Source organism: Antedon bifida, chromosome 5 (genome assembly GCF_963402885.1).
Source record: "Antedon bifida chromosome 5, ecAntBifi1.1, whole genome shotgun sequence".
Lineage (NCBI taxonomy): Eukaryota > Metazoa > Echinodermata > Crinoidea > Comatulida > Antedonidae > Antedon > Antedon bifida.
In genome coordinates, this window is record NC_136230.1 from 28,123,410 (window position 1) to 28,145,653 (window position 22,244).

Genomic DNA, 22,244 nt, shown 5'->3' on the forward strand with positions numbered 1-22,244 from the left:
CTAAACAATGTCAATGTTTGATTGACACATTGTGAAGAATACCAATTATTAGAAAATCATATATTATTAAGTTTAATAATTAATATGCCAGTTGTTTAACAGAACTGCTCTTGTTACTGTGATAATCAACAAGTAATTAAATTTACTTGTAAGACCATTATTTGTGGTATAAGCATAACAAACATTAGACTAAGATTTAGTTACAATAACAATAATTTTAATTTGTTAACTCTAAAACATAAAACGTTTTAATCAATATTATTTATCATAAATTAATGACATCATGTTTACTTCTGAGTCACGATGCATTCTGATTGGACGAGCACCTTCCTTTGCTTTCTTCAAATCAAGGCGATGAAAGCTGGTACTTAATCGACGCTAGTCAGTTGGAAAAAGTAACTGTTATATTTATTTCTTTTGTCTTTCAAACTACCTAATCAGATGGAAACTGAATTGCTAATATTGTATTTTGTTAGCGTTCATTCACGTCGGTCAATCTATTTCGATTTTCTCAGGTGAAACATCAAGGTGTACTTTTACTGTCGTTTCTCGGTGGCCCGGGTCAAATTAATTTTGATATCAAGCTCATTCACGTATAAACACGTTTTTAAGACTTTTAAATCCATAACAAAGGACTCCAACAGGTAGTCAGTCAGAGGACTGAAAACAAATAAATTTGAAAAATAACAACCTTTTCTAAAAACTCATATCAAACAGTTGGTGACCAAATGCTTTATTGAAAGATGGAATGTAATTGAATTCACCTACTCAGAATTTTTCATTATAAATTAAATGAAAACTTTAATCTTTGATGTTATTTTAATAATGACAAACATAACACTAAATGTTTTTCTTTAATCAGAAGAATATCCTAAGGTAGTTGTTTAGTGTATGGAGGAAATAAATAGTAGTAATCAATTTTCACTATTGTACCTTTAGAAACAAACATTTATTTACAGTTTAAAAAACCATTGCAAATTACTAAACGAATAATTTTATCTTTTTGTATAGATATTAATATAAGGTAACTTTATACATGTTTATACTTTTAATGTTAACTTCTATCCCTCTCTTTGAGGGAAATAGGCTATTTTTAGTTTATCCAGATAAGCAGGCAAAAAACAGACTATCTAAATATTCCACAGACATTGATCGTTCTCCTTTTATAGGTAATCCGTTAAAAGCTTGAAAATTAAACAAGAGTGTTCAAAAGTAAAGAAACAAGTTAAAATGTCAACTTGAACGGCACATGTATTACTTTAATAAAAGACACAAACTAATTGGTCTATATCATATTTCAAATATGTTTAAACAGGCCAATTCATATTGTATTAATGTTAGCCTGGTTTTTATCAAAATTAATCCATGAACAAATTATTCAGTAGATTCGGTTACCAAATAACTTTTTTTTAAACTCTAAAATGGCCAAGTGTTTGTTGATTGGTGAAAAATCAGATTATTGCTGAAAAGCTCCACAAAAAATGTAAAAAGTAGATACATGTGCAAAACTTTTTCAATTCAGATGTAAGAAATTAAAGTCTTTTTTCAGTAGATTTTAATTTATAACTTTAAAATTGAGTACATGACAATGAATGTACATTGGAATGTTTAATTTAAAATGTTTGGTTCTCTTATAACTAATGTGAAAGAAATTATCAAACATATTATTCTTGAAAGAAACTGTTTAATTGCGGAGTTTAAAACCAAAGGTCTCAATATCAAGACCTAATTTTGTGTTAAGGGCATTTTATTGCTTCATTACTGTATATAATTGACTAATTAAACGAAGAAAAGATTAGCATAAATTTCCAGATTACCTCTAGAAAATAACATAAAATCATTTAATTAGCATTCTAAATTCTAAGATGATCGGTTTTTAAATGTTTAACTTCTTCATATCTAATTAGCTGTACATTTCATTGCATAATTACTGAATTATTACCTAGTTAAACGATGACAAGATTTAGTTAGAGATGAGAACAGATTCAAATTAGCTTAAATGATAACATAAAATGATTTAATTGATATATTAAAAGTGAAAATGATCGTTTTTTAAATGCTAAGTTCTTTTTATTTTTATCCCTCGCCATGGATCGCTACAGAGCATCACCTCCCTGGCGCTACATCCAAGGATGCCCTATGTAGTTAAACTTCACAGGCCTCTATCAAATTCAATTAACAGTATTGCATATCACATACAATATTGAGTTTAGTAGAACGAGGTATTAAATGTCTAAAATCAGGCCCCTTATCTAATAAAAATGTGGACTGGTGTTTTGTTGAGGTGGTCAAGCTGGCCTTCCCATTGTCCATTTCTCAGTATGTGACCTACAACACTAACTAGATACTGACAGATGATGACCAGATTGTTATAATAAAAAAGAAATAAAAAGAGAAAGACAACCTAATCTGAAAATATACATACACCTGAGAAACAGTTTATTTCATAATAAAATTAAATAAAGGAATAGTAAGTTGAATGGATGATTTTATAATTTTTATTTTATTAATTAAATAAATGTTTTCAGCTTAAATTTGTCTGTCTAATAAAAGCAAAATTAGTGTAAGATTAAGAAAGAAGAATGCAAAAAAAATAAATAAAAACAAAATTTATATAAAAAAAAAACACTATATATCAGACTATTGCATGGTATAGTATATAACAATAGTATGATATATATACAGTAGTGTATAGTATGGTATATACTACTATCATTCCATAGTATATTCTCTCTGCTCTGCAGCTATAAAGAACATGTTTTATATTATAATGATTTACATCATGTTCAATAGATCTGACAAGACATTATTGAACATGCAGAGTAAGGAAACCCAACATCAGGTCATAATACCTTCACAATCAAAACGCTGCGCTAACTACAGCGTGCAGTTGATTCAAAATCCTGCCGTAGGGTACAGGTGGGATGGGTCACCGACTAGTTGCCATAGCTACATTCATCAACATTTAGAAAGTTCTTTTCCGAGTATCATAGACACACTTTTTGGAGTCTTGGGATTAGAAAGGTTTTGATATATATTTGTTTGTTAACCGATTGTTTGTTTAATATCTGTTTTTACTAGATTGTTATCACTGGTATCATAGCAATACAGTCTGTAGAATAATGTACAATTTAACAATTACGTATACTTTTTTATTCGGATTCAGATTAAATTAACTATTTATTAATATTGTCATATGTACATGTAAACATGAAATAGTAACAGCCCAAAGGACAATATGAATAACAAACAATATATTAGTACACTAAAATTATTAAAAAAATGTATTTCTGGATTAGATTTTATTTGTATGGGCGCACTAACAACAAGGTTTGTGTCACTAATTTTAAAGTGGGTTCCAATAAAAATTTAAATATTTTATCCTTTCTTTTCACTTTCAACAAATGAGATAATACATGGTATTTGGTTATCTGCTGTAGGCTGTTGATAAAACCTATTTATTAGTTGATAAATTTAATAAGACAAGCCCAATAAAAAAACAACAAAATTTACTAAGATCTGATAGTATTTACTATTAAGTTATGTAGATTACAACAGAACTTCATCTTTATCAATCAGTACCAATTGCCTGTCATCTCAGCTTTCAGTAGCCATTTGCTCAACAAGGTTAAATTTCTAGTTTGCAACTAATTAAAAGGGGCTGACCTGGTCCAACCCAAGGTGGGCTGAACAGAACGTGCAAAAGCCTAAGTTTCTGGTAGGAATTCTAAGAACATGAATCATGATCGTTGAGAACATGAAACACCATCCATAATGCAACAGTTCCACATATTTCCATTAGGGGTAGTGATATCGATTAAACACAGTTTCTTTAGTGATCTTTTAATAGGTCAAATATAATACTAAATAGACAATAAGCTTGTTAATATTTATTGTGTTATTACGTTTCCCAACTCAGGAACATTAAATAAGCAGTCCAAAACCTTAATGAAGAAGGATATTCATTCAAATCAAGTCTAGATCATCTAACTAAGATAGTTTTATCTCTTATAAAAGATGTTGAATCTTTCTTCTCATGATTTTAATTAGATTAGATCATGATAATATAAAACAAACTTGAAAAAAAAGTGAAGAAAGCCATTATGATTCTATATATTTCATTTATATCAAACTTATTCATGGATCCACTATAATTTATATCATTCTAACAGTGTTACTTAGTAGTGGTATATGAAATCAACTATTTAGTAACTGTCCCTTTAATGTGAAGACATAAAAAGCACCTGTAAAGAGGTGACTACACTTAGCTGACTTCCTTCGCTGCGTCAACACAAAGGGGACGGCCTAGAATTGGCACCCCATTGAACAGGGTCCTTTTTAATATTTAACCATAAAATTAACTAATGCTATAATAATACAGCCTGTTCTAATGTTCGGCCAAGTTCATAGCTTTTGGGCAGAAACTCTGTGTACAGGCATATGGAAAACAAATAAACACAACCATTAATTTACAGTTAACCTCCACTTACAATGAAGCCACAAGACTTAAATTAACAATCATTGGCCTATCCAAGGAGATAGGTACAACTCACATCACAAGAATTTAAGTAATTGAACACCCCTATTACGAAATGATGTGATCCACACCAACTCCAAGCTAACTGAAAGTTAAGCAGGACAAGGCAAACCAAATTTGGAGAAATAAATTTTTTGTGTGCATTATGTAAAATATTTATTTACTTATATCATTCAGTTTAATGAGAAAAATATACATCATAACCTGGTCGTTAAAAAACAATGTTACCATGGCGTAGAGATGACAAATATTTGCAACAAAATGTGTACATTGTTAAAACTGAACTGACTTAAATGTAGGACATGTCATATCAGCCCGCCAGTCAAGAAGCTTGCTGTTCTTTGATAATATCTTATGTACGTACATATCAAAATAGGAATCCCTTGGTATACCCAACAATGCCTTGATCAACCTATCAAATTCACACTTCTGTTTTCATTTAGGCAGCCTGCATAACTGACTGAAAGGCTGCAGAAACCTAGGGAACGTGTGGTTAGAAAGAAGTGTTCTATGGGCCTAAGATCAATCATCCTGGTTGGTCAGTGGACGTGCCTATGCTTTCTATGTCAATAAGGTATACAAACGCATGTATTGAAATTAAGTATATACTTAAGGGAACCATGTCTTAGAAAGTCGTATAACAATGCCTACATACAATGATGTTTATTTCTATTTCAGTGAACAGTTTGTACATTTAAACACACAATATCATAATTGGTGTGATTGAACTTGAGAAAGACATTGACGTCAGCACATAAGCATGTTGGTTTTTTTATATTTGCAAAGATGACTATAACATTGACATGTTTCTGTCACTTTCCGTTAATCAATAACCTAATTGAACATTTTCAAACTAATATTATGAAAATCTAAAATATGTCTGTCTATTTCGTGCCTAGCTTACCTGGATAAACCAACAATAGCCAGGTAAGCGGCACTCATAGACTACCAACACCACTGTTGGTTTGTGTAATTTAACTATAAAGTACTGTAGCCATGTTGATAATGATAAATTTATGTTGTCAGTAAGTTTTTTATCGAACAGTAAAGTAACGAAAGGAAATGGTTTTATAGGTAAATTGGATTGATAGAATTTTAAAATGCAATACATTATATAGTAGAAGGAAGTACATTACATTGGCCTACTTTAGCACTGGGAGATGTCCATCATCGAAGAACAATAGTATCACATTAAAACATTGTTTTATATATAAGAATTATATTTTGATACAACTGGGAATAAGAAACAACTGTCAACACCTGGTGAAAGCAAATAATAAAATTTGAAATCAAACAACTTCTCTTTTTCGATACTTCCGTTACAAATCACAGCAACAAAATTAAATGTATTTATAATAAAAAACATCCTTTATGTTAACTCAATTTTCATATAATCTAATTTTGAATTTTAAAACCTGACAGAGAGTGAAAGCACCCTCAAATATTTGGCAGATTTATGAGAGGAAGGGGGATGTAAGATTTTTTATGTTTCTATTAAATCAGTAGATTAGTAGAAAGGTGTAAAAGTAATTAGATTATAAAATTAGAATGTGTGAGGTAAACTCACATAATTAGTACTAATAACAGACTCTGGGAAATATTACAGGGAAATAAAACTTCAGATATATGGAATACCATACATGAATGCTAGTTTGAGATTTGAATCTTAGCAATTTTGTCAAAAACATTTTAATACAGTTTACTATACTGTATTAAAATGTACAGTACAGTTAGTAGTACTAACTGTACTGTACAATTTAGTGCAACTAGTACATTTTAAAATCAGGTAAATGCCAACTAATAACCATCATTACCATATTTGTTTTCCTTTTAAATAAAACAATAACTCTGTAGCACCTTAATTGTTTTATAAAAATATCACAAATTCAGAGATGCCTTTTGATGATGACCTAATGAAGTGTTGAAACATTGAATAACAATACAATACCAAGTATTTCATTCTTATGTTCATAATAGAACACAAAGAAAAGGTAATTGTTTTATAGTAACAGTTGGTACTATGCCTACTTGTATAGTTAACAAAACATGCACATTATTTACTATGCAAGTGTTAATATTTAAAACTATTAACAGCAAATTAGTTCAATTGTTTGGACGTGACAAAATTATAAAACAGCACCACATTTTGATTAGGAAATTGAGAAGCAATGCTTGTGAAAATATCTAGAAAAAACATGACCAGTGTAATGCAAATTTTAAATTGTTGTTAGATAAACAAATCAGAACCAACGCGAACAAGACGTAATATTTGTTGTACGTTGTAGTATGAAATACCAGCTGTATAGCTTTCTAAGTATATTTACACAGAGACGCTAACAGAAGTCAACAACAAAAATAGTTTGGTTTTACCTACAGGGCTTTTTTACTTTCAATATTGGTCTTGGCTCAAAAGCTTGTCCCTTGGAAATTAGCATGTAAATTCTATAGCATCAATTATATGATATATGAAAAAAACTTGTGCTATTTATAAATTTAATTAAAAAGACCAACATTAAACATACATTTATTTACAGTACTGTAGAAAAGTAGAAAGTTCTGTGCTAAAAAAAATGTATTTATTTAAATTAACCCTAATGATTATATTTGGAATATAAATTACAATGGCACAGACTATACTATCTTTAATACCGAAATACAACGTGTATATAAAGATACAAAAATGTAACAAAATGCAAAATCAATGTTATCAAAACATCATTGTGAAATTCTATATTAATTATAGACTTATTGAATGAATATGCGTTATATTGTTAGCAACGAATTGAACAACATCCTCAACAGCCTATTAAAATATATATTACTTCCTATAGTTTAGTGACTATACCCAACACAACTAGTGTTAGTATTCTACCCAGCAGACCTAGTTGTGTTGCACAGTATGTACCAAAAGGTTTAGTATATATAATATATTATAATGCTATATTTACCATAACATTGTAATGTTAATGTACAGGTAATAAAAACAACCATCTTTTTATTCAGGTGTTTTACCTTTCAGAAACCGGTAATGATCAATTACCAAAGGTAAAATGTTAGTAGCACAGGTATTATCTAAGGAGCTGAAATTATGATGATTATGTTGCAATGGCGTTTATATTGCTATAAAAGAACAAAGCAAATGATAATGTTTGTAGTATGCAGAAGGTGTTATTTCCTGTGACTTGATTTCCTTAGAGGCATCATAGTAAGGGTTTTTATGGCCTAGACAGGTGGATAGAAATGGTGAACTTTCATGGTAATACCGGTGTGGATTGGTATAGGAAATATTACACATACTGTTATCATATTATTTTACTATAGTTATTCATAAAAAGATAAATAATAAAAATATGAAATATTAAATAATGATAATACTGTATAATTATAATATTTGTCATGGCTGAAACACAATTCAGTCAATAAGGCATTAATATAGAAATACAGTATAAAAATTTATAATTTATAGAATTACTAATTTCATAAATTTCAAAATTTGTGTTTATGTGTTTAAATTTGATTAACTGTACAGGCTACATTAAGGTAGATTCTATTCAATAAAATTGCTTCAATTCAATAACATTTTATACTATTTTATAATGGTTATCTCATTTGTAGATTTGCTTTTATGTCAAAAAACTAATTTCAGCATATTATAGTATAGTGTATTTCAAAATAATTTATGCAGATCTATTATAAGGAATGGAGTTTGGTAGAGTTATGGTAGAAAGAATTAAAATGAACGTGACAAAAAGCATTCCATAAGGGAGTTATCAAATAAATATTTTATATTAAAATATTCCAAATACCTCAAGTATTAAAATAGGAAATATTTAATATTCTTATGGATTTCTACCTAAGTCTCTAGCTTAAGCCGAGTGCCTGTTGACTTAAAGACAGTGGTATCACGGAAGCGTAAAAATGCCGTGCATATAAAACATTTTCGGTTGATCAATAAAATATATTTAATTTTGAAATTATTCAATAAAAACCATAATTACAAGATTAAAATATTTCATTCCTTAAAAGAACATATTCATTTTGTTTGTTTTTAGTATAATTATCGTCTCTGTACTTGAATAGCTGTTTTGCCATAAAAAATTATATTGAATTATTTAACAAATTCATTTTTAAAAATCATAATTAATTGATATGTATTTAATGAATATTCTTCTTGCAATAATAGGAATGGGCGATACTTGTAATAATTGTTATTTTAACATGATTCAGACAGTCAGCTTTCAATAACAGTAATAAAACAGACATTAGGTGGCAACTTCTCACTTTACAATAATTCGCTCGTCAATATTACAACAATAAACCGAAAAGTGATATTGACGAGTCCGACAAAGGATGCCGTATCCAAAGAATGAGCCGCGATTTCTGGATCACTTGTAAAATTAAATAGCCGTCATCATTTATTCAATAACAAGCAGTGTTACTGGGACAATGGCGGAATATGTATTTAAAAGCCGATGTTTGTGTCAAATGTACAGCCTTATCATGTTCACAGTGTATAGTTTTATCTCTGGAGTACTAGGCTAATATTGCACTTTGCTCAGACATTTAATCTCTGATAATTGATATCAATATACTAAGTTTATAGTGTAAAAGCTACTGCATACTTTATAATCTATAAATAATAATATGCTACTCAAACCAAAATGGGAAAATAAATACCAAATACTTAAAATTTATCTATTTGTGGTCATTGTGGAGTTAAGTTACGCACTTAAAAAAAAATTACTGTAATTGGAATCATAAACAATGTTTCATTATTCATTCATTAATTGATGTAATATTAACAGATTTTATAGAGCCGTGAATAGGCAATTGTTTAACAGTTTTCATTGTAAGTGATTGTTAAAGTAAAGAGGCTTAATATTAGATTAATGTAGCAGAAAAATAATAAATACTGTAACAACATTTATACAATATTGTACAGTACTAATTAAACAGTTTTTAATCTGTTCTTAAGACATAACTTTTACTGTTTAATACCCAAACAAATCGCAGCTGCGACAATCTTGCGAGGTGTTGTAACAATTCACGTGAAGTGATTAAGCAGTAACACTCGCGTGGCATGGCAGACAATTCTTTAAAACTGAACGCACACGAAGAATAGAAATTCTCTTTTTGGGAGATTTCGAAAGAAAACTTCCAGAAGTTTGTTTTGGGGTTGAAAAGAAGCGTGTGATTTTATAATTTTGAGCTCGGATGGGCACTGAAGCAACACCTGGTAGGTTAGGTGGGTAAAGGCTTGCTATTACCTGTGAACACCTTTATAGGTAATACAGCTGGTGTCTAAGTTTGCATTTGTTTAGATGTAAATAACCAATTAAATAAGAACGTTAACGTGGGAACTTACTTATTAATGTACTCACACTAGACTGTACTGTAAGCCTAAAACATTTACAAATTGCTATCATTAAATTTCTACTGTATTACACATGCATTAAAGATCATAAGAAACAACACAGCGCAACAAAACAGCCACAAGAATATACAAAGTAATCCAAATTTACAGTAAAGGTCTTGGTACAGTATGAAACTTCATTATCAAAGTTGTGACTAAAACTTAAAATAAGATACAGGAAGACAGGTACTGGTACAAGAAACAATGTTTATTGTCCTTAAGAATGTGCTTTACTGTACCACTACCAGGTCTGTAATGTTATTACTAACTATGTACATTATGAAATACAAACATCTGTAGAGGCTGTCTCAATTACTGATTTTAGTCACAAGAAAAATATTATTCTTTGTCATACAAAAATAGTGACAATCAAAACAAAAATACACAATTGCCTAATAAAGTAAAGGGGATCAAATTACAGAATATACAATGGTTTCTACTCCAGTTTTTCTGGGACAAATTTTATAAAAAGGATAATCAATAAATGTGTTATTTCTACGGATTGTTAGAAGAATTTATCTATCATTCCACATCATTGGGTACGAATACGCTAAATGGTTCTGACTACGACGCTCCCAGCTAATGCGAGAAATTTAGGTCTTTCTTTGTTGTTGTACACATATTCCTTGTACAGTACTATTCAGACTTATATTATATTCAATTTGTACAATGCATTTTGCTCTGGGGAATGATAAATGTAATGGTGAATTTTACCACAATTCTTAATAAAAAAATTGTAGGGAAAGCTTAATATTTTTTCTGTAATTTTTAAATTTTTATTTAACTTTTTATTTATTTACTAGCATTTAAAAATTAGTCTTCATATACTTGTACCGTACAGTATTTGAACTTTGTTGAATAATTTGTGGTTCACTGTACTGTAGAATTTTTTACATTTTTTTTTGTGAATATTAATGTACAGAGTTCAAATACATATTGTATTACAATACTATACAACTACTAACTAAAATATAAGAGTTCATATTCAACAACTCCAATGAAAAGCATAATTTTGTAGACCTCTCACGCAATGTACTGATAACAATGATTATAGTTAATTGTCTAAGATTGATTAAATCTTTTAATGGGGCTATAAAATACAACAATATTTTAGAGTTTTATTTACAGGGTTAAAAGAAACACAATTTAAAGGAAAGCAGACAAAACCTGAAGACTGAACTATGATGAATAACCTTTCAGAGATAATATAAAATAACTTTTGAAAGATCATGTATAGTGTTTAACCCTTTTTGGTTCGCCAAACTTATTCAATTTGAAATTAAATTCAAATTTAGAATTGGAGATATTTGTAAAACCAATTACTTTAACATAATCCTAAATATTACTGTATACCTGCTAAAAGAAGTGTTCAAATAATGACACATAATGAAACAAAAAAAGATGTGTGTGTTAAGATTTTTATAGGTTACAAGTTAATGTACTATGTTTAAAGTATTGTCTTTGGTATAAAGATTGTTTTGTGACTTATTCGACAATGTGGCTTATTCAACAATAAAGTACAGTACTCTGTATCTATTTTGTCTTTTTTTCTTTGAGAATAAATGATATGTGCATGTGATATGACAAGTGCAACATACTAAAAGTACATGCGGTTAATGGTATGGTAACACATTAACCTACATATGGCAAAAAGTACAGTTATTTTAATTTGTTATAAAAAAAAGTAAAAGTAGTTAAATTTATGTTATTGTACATCGGATGATCTTACTTTTGTATGGCAATACTGACTGGCCTGATTGTCAATTGTATATTGCTGTGCTTTAGGAAATGCACTATTTCATACTTATCTATGTAAAGCTCTGTCTACACTATCAAACTACAGTAGTTTGACAAAAAAAGTGTGATGTGCCCAAATATGGTAGTGATGCCCAAAGATGGTAATGATATGACATCATCATGTCCACATTTTGATGTCACATACAGTTTGATATTGTAGACAGAGCTTTAAGATATTTAAGTTCATTACTTAAACTACTGTAACATGAATGAAGAGACTCACCTGAGTGTTTCTTGTGCGAGGTTCAGATCCATCAACATCCACAGCATATACAGTCAAAGTGTAAACACCATTCCCATCCTCATGATCCAATGGTGCTGCCGTACGAATAATACCACTCAGATAAGAAATCTCAAAATCTCTTTCGCGAGCAGTAGTTGCTGCAGTTACTTCCGTGATAAAGTACTGTATATTAGCAGATCTAGCGTCTAAGTACATTGCAGTCACTGTTAAAACGACTGTAGAATCCACTGCATTCTCTGCGATGTCAGCAACGTAAGAGTTTGATGTAAAAACTGGACCAGAGTTATCATTATCTCCAATAAAGATGGTTAATAAAGTTTGATTAATTAGGGGGCTAGTACCATTATCTTTAGCTGTAACCAAAAGTACATATTTTTGGGTTGAAAGGTCAAGACTGTGCTGTAGAGTAATAACACCAGACACTGGATCCACAATAAAGTAATCATTGGCGCTAATTGTGTATGACACCACACCATTCAAGCCCTCGTCCTTGTCATCAGCAACGATAGTTGTGACGGTAGAGCCCACAGATGCCATTTCAGAAATCATGGCAGCATTTTGCGATAAGAACTCTGGATGGTTGTCATTAACATCAGTGACAATGATTGTAACATTCTTTGTTGCTGAACGTCTGTTGGTTACTGGCTGTGCTTGATCTGTAGCTTGAACTGTGACCTGGAACAAACCATTGTGCTCTAAAAGTGCTTCTCGGTCTATCACTCCAGCTGTATATAGCATACCACTTGTTTCGTGTATCCCAAAGCTGTTTCCTTCTGGATTTTGCCCGATAACAGAATATAAAACATCCCCATTAATACCAGAATCTGGGTCAGTAGCAATAACAGGTAATAATTCTGTGTTAATGTCCACATTTTCGGCAACAGAATACACAATAGCATTTGACGCAAATACAGGTGGGTTGTCGTTATCATCTCGTACGTGGATAGTCAAAGTTATGGTATTTTCATTGGGAGATGACCCGCCATCATTAGCAGTAATGTTCAATTCGTAAACTGATTGTGTTTCAAAGTCTAACTTTTTTAATAAAATGACACCCCCAAAACTTGGTTCTATAGTAAAAATATTGTAATGATTTCCACTTGTGATTTGGTAAGTAATGATGCTGTTTATTCCAATGTCAACATCGGTAGCCATTACAGAAATGATAGTCTGACCAATTGGAAAACTTTCAACGACTTCAACTTCTAGCATAGATGTTGTAAAAATTGGGCTGTTATCATTGCCGTCCAAGACAGATATAATGACTGTTGCTGATGCACTTTTTGAAGGAGAGGCTGCGTCATGGGCTTCAACAGCTAAAGTATAATCTTCTGTAGTTTCACGATCTAATCCACCATTTAAAATAATCTGACCTGAAACATGGTTAATAGAGAAAATTTTCTGATCATTTCCTGAGATGATCGTGTATGTGAGATATGAGTTATCAGCAAAGTCGGCGTCAGAAGCACTAATTCGAACTACTGATGTACCGTTTGGTTCCGACTCAGAAATCGACACCTCGTAAGTTGAAAGCGAAAACACAGGATCGTTATCATTGATGTCAACAACGTTTACAATTACAGATGTTTGATCCTGTAGTGAAAGTTCTCCAGCATCAGTAGCAATGATGTCAAAGGTTATCTGGTTGCTCTGGGTTCTTTCATAAAAAGTCTCACGATCAAACATCAATTTACTGCTGATTACTCCGCTAACTGGATTAAGTTCAAATTCAGTTTGGTTACTCATGAAACTGTAGGTGATATCACCGTTAAGTCCAATATCACGATCTTCTGAGTTCACCTGCCCAACAAAATGTCCAACTGGCAGATTTTCCTCAAGGTAGAATGAATAAGTTGTATTGTCAAACAAAGGTCTATTATCATTTTCATCAAGAATTTGGACTGTCAGAGTGGCTTCACTGCTTTTCTGAGGAACACCACCATCAAATGCATAAATAGTAAGGCTGTATCTTTCCGTCTGCTCTCTATCTAGATATGATTTCACATACACAGTACCATCAGGAAAAATTCCAAACTTATCATCAATATTACCATCTGAAATCACATATGTAATTTGTCCATTCTCTCCTTCATCCCCATCAGTAGCTGATATGGATATAAACCTTGTATTAACTGGTATAGATTCGGAGATTGAATGTCCAAATAAGGAAGTTGGGAAAACTGGAGCATGGTTGTTAACATCACGAATAGAAATACTGACATTGAGGCTTGAAGATAGGTGTGGTGTGCCAAAGTCAGTTGCAAGTATTTGTATAAGAAATTCTGTAGTTTCAGAATTCTGTAAGGTCTTTCGAAGAGTTACAAGTCCAGTGTCCGAATCAATGGCAAATGTTGAGTATGGATTTCGTACAAGTTCGTAAGCGATTAACGCATTCGGTCCCACATCAGCATCTACAGCTTGTGCTTGATATACCTCGTGACCTACTTCCCAGTTTTCAACAACATTTGTGGAGTCAGTAAGACGAGAAAATACAGGTGGATTGTCATTTAAATCAAGTATTGTGATATTCACTGTTGTTCGACCAATCATTGGTCCGCCATTAGCAAATACAGAAAGTTCGTAAAACGATTGTGTTTCTCGGTCAATATCTTTCATGTTGTAAATTTCACCAGATTCCTCATTAATCTCAAAGACTCCATTTGGGTCACCAGAGAAAATTGTATAAGTGATATCAGTATTAAGATCTTGTGATGTTGCTTGTACAGTTCCAATAGAGGAACCAATAGCTACGTTCTCAAATCTTACAAAGTTGTAATCTGCTGGGCTAAAAATTGGTGGACTATCTCTCTCATCAACAATAGAAATCTGTACGATTGCTGGATTATCAGTAAGTCTATTTCCATCATCGGATGCTGTAACTGTTAATCTATAAGATGACTTCATTTCTCTGTCAAGTGGTTCAGTGGTTGTAATCCAACCTGTAGTAGGGTGGATTTCAAACTTGCCATTTGAATCGCTTTCAGTTATAGAATACTGAATTTGTTCATTTTCATCAGAATCAGAAGCTGTAACTTGAACAACAGAAGTACCAGCCGGTTTATTTTCCAAAATATCTGCAAAGTAGTTTTCAGGATAAAAAACTGGGTTGTTATCATTTTCATCTTCAACATCGACAATTACAATTGCCATTGATGATAAGGATGGACTCCCATGATCCTGTGCAATAACCTCTAGTTGGTATTGGTCTACAGTTTCACGATCAAGGCTGGTCAAAGTAGAGATAGATCCAGTGTCAGAATCAACATGAAAAATGCCTGGGAAGCGCCTCAAAGTTTCTTGGGAAAATGCATAAGTTACCATACCTTTCTCACCTTCATCATTATCAGTTGCCAAAATGCTGATCAGCTGATAATTCGTGTTAGAGTTCTCTGGTACCGAAGCATTATAGATGTTTTCAGTAAATGTTGGAACTTCATCATTTTCATCAAAGATTGTTATAGTTAGTTGAACACTAGTTGTGAATACAACAATACCTTGATCTGAAGCTGATACATTTAGAGTAACTTCACTTGTAGTTTCACGGTCAATTATCTTTTTTGTGACAATCAAACCAGAGTCCTGATCAATTTCGAACCAGTCTAGTTCATTACCGCCAATAATAGCGTACATGATGTTTGCGTTGTTACCGGAATCTTCGTCCGTAGCTGTGACACTTTGAACAAAGCTTCCAATTTTAACACTTTCACTGAGATTGGCTGAATAAAATGGATTCTGAAACTCTGGCGGATGATCATTCTGGTCCTCTACAATGATGGTCAAACTAACAACAGAGGTACGTGGTGGAGACGCAAAATCAAATGCATAGAAGGTGATATTGTATCGTGCATTCTGTTCTCTGTCAATTGGTCCACTTACAGCCAGTTTGAAAATCGACAAAGACTCACTTAGTGCCAAGACTGTCAGTTTAAAATGGCCAAGTTCGTTTCCAGATTGAATAGACAAGCTAGCTGTTCCATCAATAAAACCAGTATCATCATCAGTAACTGTTGCAATAGTAACAGTTTTTCCAACCGCCTCTCCTTCCTCAACTGTTAAGTAGTCTTGTCCTTCCACAGGAAAGCTAAAGCCCACACGGGGGGCATGGTTATTCTGATCGAGTACTTGAATACTGACATACGCACGTCCAACTAACTGTGGAGTACCATTATCCTGAGCTTCTACTGTCAAAGTATACGAAGAACCATCATAGTTTACCTCTTCTAACAAACTTATAAATCCTGTGTTTGGATGAATCGTAAATGTTCCGTCAGAATTTTTCAAGGAGTATGTGATTGCAGCGTTAGATCCAATATCAGCATCTGTGGCAAGAACTTGAATAACAACTGTGCCAACAGATGCTGATTCATTTATCCTTACGGAGTAATCACTATTTTCAAATACTGGTGTATTATCGTTGGCATCACGGATGGTAATATTTAGCAGCATATATCCATACCTAGTTGGGATTCCTCCATCCTGTGCAGAAATATTGAGTTGGTAAGAATCCTGCATCTCTCGATCTAATTCATTAATAAGTTTTAAATATAGAAATGTCATATCACCATCTGGATTCGCTGTGATCACTAATCCAAAAACGCCAATACCATTACCGCCAACGATCTCATAATTTGATGTGACGTCGTTCTCGTTTTTATCGAGGTCTGTTGCGGTATCTAAAATGATTTGTGTTCCAACACTCGCAGATTCCGTGAATGAAATATCAACGACAGTTTGTGGAAATTTTGGCTCATTGTCGTTAATATCTAATACGGTTATTCTTACTTCAATTGGATAAGGTGGCGAACTTGATAGTACAACTAAATTAAAAACATCAGATGATAAAATGTCTCTATCTATCACAGTACTTGTACTTATAGTACCTGATTCACTGTCTATTTCAAAATATGGAGATGGTTCACTAAATGAATAGGTAAAGCCATCTTTTATTGGTATTGTACCAATTTCAGTTCTAGCAGGCAAACCTTCCAAAACGGTAAACGTTGCATAATCGGATGCCCGTGGATCTATTTCTTGTGTAAAAACAAACGCAAACAGTAAATATAAAATACAAAATTGAGGCCTCCAATGAGGCGAACAAGTCCACAAAGTCTTCATCGTTGCTGTAGAAAGCTTAAACAAACAAGTTCCTCTTGCCATTCTTAATATAGATAGTCAGTCTAGTACATTAGCTTCCAAAAGGTAGCCGCCAAACGTAGGCCGAAACTTTAGGTCAATAATCAAAAGCGTTGCTTCATCGCCCAAACCATCGCTATTATTATGTCAACACAATCCTTTCATGACTACCGACTACAGGACCGCTGACGAATGCCTAGCTGAAAAAAATACAGCAAACATACTATACAATTCCAAAAAGTAGTCTTGCATCTGAATATGTATCCATTAGTTTATCTTAATCAAATGCACTTATTTATTTGTAGCTGCGTTGATTAGAAAATAATAAATCCTAACGTAAGTGTACCGGTTAGCAAAAGGCTTGTTGTCGTCTGCTCAACTTGTTAGTCAATACTAACACACCGGCGAAGTAGAGCCCAAGCGACTCAAACGACTTGCACCGAATAAGCACGCTTCATTGGTGGAGGGGGAGGAGCTTAGATGACGACAAATTCTATAGATGATTAACATATTCCATTGAAAACTCTGTTTGTATTGTACAGAATAAAAATGTAAAGCCTCAAATTGATGAATTTTTTTTATAAAAGCATATATAAATAGTAACTAAATATTGAACCAGAATTTTAAGAGCAGATTATTTTTAAACTAAGCTTAGAGGGCGCAGTACTCACACAGGACAAGCAGCAGAAAATAGATAGATTTCTACATTATTAAATTTCTAAAATAACTATCTTTGCTTTTTTTAAATTCTACACTTAAAACCTATAGCTACCGTTTTTACACAATTTCATTTTATCTGATTTTTATGTTCGAAACTAATTGTAACTGAATGCAGACGTTTACCATATATTAGTTAGGCTTCTACGGTACTTACTGTTAGCTAATTTATTTTTATGATCAAACGTCCATATTTTAAAGCAAACACTAACTAAAACTTTAAAAAAAAAAACACAAAATTACCTACGCCATTAAAATAAACAGAGAACAAAGATGAGAATTATAATTTTGTGCCATTCTATTCTGTACCACGAAAAGTTTGCGCCTGAAAATAATAGAGGGCGGCAAACTATCTAATCAAGTTAACGCTCTTAAACAGCCTAGTCAATATTAGTTGTGCAATATTTTAAAGATGTATTGTCCCTTTGTCAAATTCCAAAAAAATAAAAAATAAAAGATTTTGAAAAAAAGTGGGTCATTTTGAAGTATCATAATAGTTATTAACTTTCACCAAAAATTAGTCGAAAAAAAAATCATTTAACTGAAATACAGACGTTTTTTGGTTCAAAAAATAACTTTGACTTCCAGTCAAAGTTTTCGATCAAAACATATCTCATAATGCAACGCGCTTATTTGGCTACTCTGTATGCATAATCATAAAACTTCCTCGCGACCTGTGTGAAAACACCTTCTCAACCATGACGAGTTGTAAACAATCCTAATTAGCATCATGCATAATGTATAATCATGGTTTGAAATCTTTGTTTACTTTCGTTCGCGATGATTTTCCAGAAGAAATGTAATCAAGTTAATTTAGCTGTTAATTACGTAAAATTGTTGTTTTTGGCTCGAATTTTCGACTTAAAGTGAATAACTTTAACATTACTTTGATATGGCCAATTTAAATTTAGAATATTCTGACCTTCATTTTTTTGTGTTTCAAGGGACAATACATCTTTAAATGAAATACTTTTTAACTCACGTCCTTGGAAACTTACTCAATAATTCAATACAGGTGTATACGCGGATGCCTTTTAAGTCATAAACGTATCCAACATTCTCTCTTATACAAAAATTAATAAAATCTATACTAGTTATTAGCACAGATGATTAAACGCAAAAAGGCGAAATATTATCACATTGATTTTACCGAACTGAATCTATATTAAATAATGATATTTAATCCTCCTGGCATTTCCAAGCTTTCCTTTTAATATAATGGATATAATTTCATTTCTAATCGAAGGCGTAGGCCTACTTACTATTTTTTTTCAATTTGAATGTAATCTTTGTATGCTTAAACAATTGCAATCAATTACTATTTATTCTGTAGGCCTATAATTTGATTCCAATATTAATTCGTTGTTGGGGATGTTTTCAATTGTTCTCCTCACTTTGCAGAGATCACCCTGAATAAGATATTTAGGCAGAGGAAGAGTGGAGGGTTACTCAAGTTTGTCTCGTGTTAAAGTGTGTGAATGATATTAATATCTTTATTAGTGTTACTTCAGTCAAGGAGAAAAATCTATAAATAATATACATGGTCTAATCAATGTGTTATAGATCCAATTCTTTATATAATGCAGCCTTGTAAATATTCATCGACTATTCTTAGCAACCGACGAAAGTCAAATATTTAGGCCTAACAGACGAATGTTCATTCGTATTCAAACCTGCAATCGCACAACTCTTCTTCAACCAGCTTAAAAGGTGATATTGATGCTTAGGTGGTATTTGGCCTATAAACTGTAGTTAAACCATCATCTTCTAAAGACAATTCGTACCAAGAAGGTAAGTAGGCCATGTGATGTCATGTTTAATGTAGGCCTATCAAAAATAGGCCTATATTATAATTGTTATTCTCAATTTTATTATTCAGTAGTACCCGTTTTCGGACACATATAAGAAGGGGAGACTTTACCTTGAAACGAATGAGGAAGAATATATGCTTTTAACATTTACGGCCAACACCTTAGAAACTCCGATAAGGAGACCCTTTTGGGGTGCTGGACGTGTCCCTTTAATAGGGTTCTACTGTATTGACTAATATAAAAAAAAATTATAGTGAATGTTAATTGTACGTCATTAGAGTGTATGGTTACGTCATAGTTTGCAAACAGGTTATTCAATGTTTTAAAGTGATGAGTTTTTTTGATTTTTTAATCTCCAGAAATCTTTAAAATGTCATCGGATGAAGAACCAGAAACGTTCGCTGGAATCAGCATGAACGCACTAAAATGTTGTCTTTGCAACAAACATTTCAATAAACCAAAATTCTTAACCTGTCTTCACACATTTTGTCTAAAATGTCTTAAGAACTGGGTAAAGAAGAATGATGGCGTTCTGGAGTGTCCGACCTGCCACGCTCCACATGACATCCCGGAGGGAGGCATCCAGAAGTTTCCAACCAATGGAGTAATGCGTGGGTTAGTTGATCACATGACAGGGATGGAAAAAACAGAACCTCAGCTTTGTTCGAATTGCCCGAGTGAAGCTACAGATTATTGTACAAATTGTGATTATTTTTACTGTGAAGCGTGCGTTGCGATTCACAAACACGCTAAGAAAACGAACATGCACACTGTGATAACCTTACAAGAATATAAAGACCTTGGGGCAGAGAAACAACTCGCGCATAAAATCCTCTTTTGTAAAGAACACAAAGTGAATTTGAAGCTTTACTGCGAGAAATGTCAGGTGTCAATTTGTATTGAATGTGCGCATGTTCAGCACAAAGATCAGGAACACGTCATCAAAGATGGCAGTCAAGTGTTTAAAGAGTTCGTCACGAACGCGTCACAGAAGCTCATCGAATCCGAGGGGAAAGAGGCTAAGTTACGACAAACCGAAGACAAATTGAAACTCGTAAAGACATCGCTTCTACAGAATAAAGAAAACTGTCACGCCGCCATTCAAGAGCATTTTGATGCGATACAACAATTGCTCGATGCACAGAAAGCAGAAAATATTAAGGAACTCGATGAAATCTTTGATGGAGACATTAACAGGACAAACCATCAATTGAGAGAAGTTGATTCAATCATAATCCAGTTACAATCAACTCGTGAGTTGACACAAAATCTGGTAAAAAGTCCAAATGTAACACTTGCGCTGATGAATGCAAACATGATATCGAGTCAAGTAGATGTTCTTCTTAACTTCAAAATGGATGTACAACCCGTGGATGATGCGGCGTGGAAGTTCTTTCCAGTAAACACATTTCGAGAGGAACTACAGAGTGGCCATGTTGGAAAAATCAAACACATATCACCAGACTTATCAACAATCGACATAACAAACTCTCGTGTTCTTTCTGATGAAAATGTATCGTTCACATTGACAACAAAAGAAACACACGGAGAAGAATGTTATGACAATGCTATTAATATAACGTCGAAGATGACGTCGCCATCAGGTGATGACATCAATCTTGAAGTCGTTGATAACGAAAACGGGACTTACGCCATTTCTGGTAGTTCATGCGATGTCCCCGGCAAATGGAAATTAACTATTTTGATTGGATCACAGATTGTTGGTGGATCGCCTATGAAAGTGAATGTTGTTGAAAGCGGATTTCAAAGTGCTACTTGTTTGAAAGATTATTGCAACCAAGGTGAACTCCACAATATAAATGTAATCGATAAAGCGATTTTTGCTTGTTTCAGCAGGAATAGAAACATTGCAAAACTCAGCAAAAATGGAATTGAACTAATTGACATGAGATACATTGGAGGATCGAAAGTGCTTAGCTTGTGCGGAGGGAACCCGGGAGAGATTATCTGCGCATGTCACGACATCACCTCGCACGAAGGACGCATTATAGTCTGCAAACACGACGGCACGTTTATCAGAGAATTCAACGGCATTAAACTTGGACGCGTTCAAGGCATGATGGCAGTTAAGGACAATGAGATATATATTCCTGATAACGATAAAAACTGTGTGTTAAGAGTGTCTTTATCAGGACAACTTCTTGCAAAGATTCCATCCGGATCTCCTTCTGACGTTCTGAAGTTTCCTAAAGGAGTGGCGGTCACTCAAGACGACCACTTACTGGTGTGTTCTTACTGGAAGAACCAAGTGGTCATGTTTGATAAATCCGGTGTTTTTATTAAAGTATTTGTTGATAAGGGTGAGGACACTGACGGTAAGGTATATTCGCCGTATTCGGTAGCTGTTGACGAACAAGACAACGTTGTTATTGGGTCTTTGCATCGGTTACAACTCTTCAGCAAAGACGGAGTGTTCATCAAACGAATTGATGATGCTAAGCATATGTTGTATTGCCCGGGGAGCATAATATGCAAGAAACGTCAGGTTATCGCTGCAGACAAACGAAATGCCAGTATATGTGTTTACAACTACTAGATCAATTGGATACAACAAATAACAGTGAAATTGTA

The 22,244-nt window shown here is 32.9% G+C and overlaps 2 protein-coding genes across 2 annotated transcripts in view; one reads left to right on the plus strand and one right to left on the minus strand.

The window, feature by feature from the left end:
- LOC144841878 (protocadherin Fat 4-like) overlaps nucleotides 1-17,475 on the minus strand; it is a 61,491-nt gene extending 44,016 nt beyond the window's left edge. Inside the window, exon 1 of the mRNA XM_078698155.1 lies at nucleotides 11,971-17,475. Coding sequence (XP_078554281.1) covers nucleotides 11,971-17,148 — 5,178 coding nt within the window. The 5' untranslated portion in view covers nucleotides 17,149-17,475. The remainder of the gene's footprint in view (nucleotides 1-11,970) is intronic.
- Nucleotides 17,476-20,022: 2,547 nt separating this feature from the next.
- On the plus strand, nucleotides 20,023-22,209 carry LOC144843482 (E3 ubiquitin-protein ligase TRIM45-like). The gene has a single exon (XM_078700268.1). The coding sequence runs from the start codon at nucleotides 20,023-20,025 to the stop codon at nucleotides 22,207-22,209; it is 2,187 nt and encodes a 728-aa protein (XP_078556394.1).
- The last annotated feature ends 35 nt before the right edge of the window (nucleotides 22,210-22,244 follow it).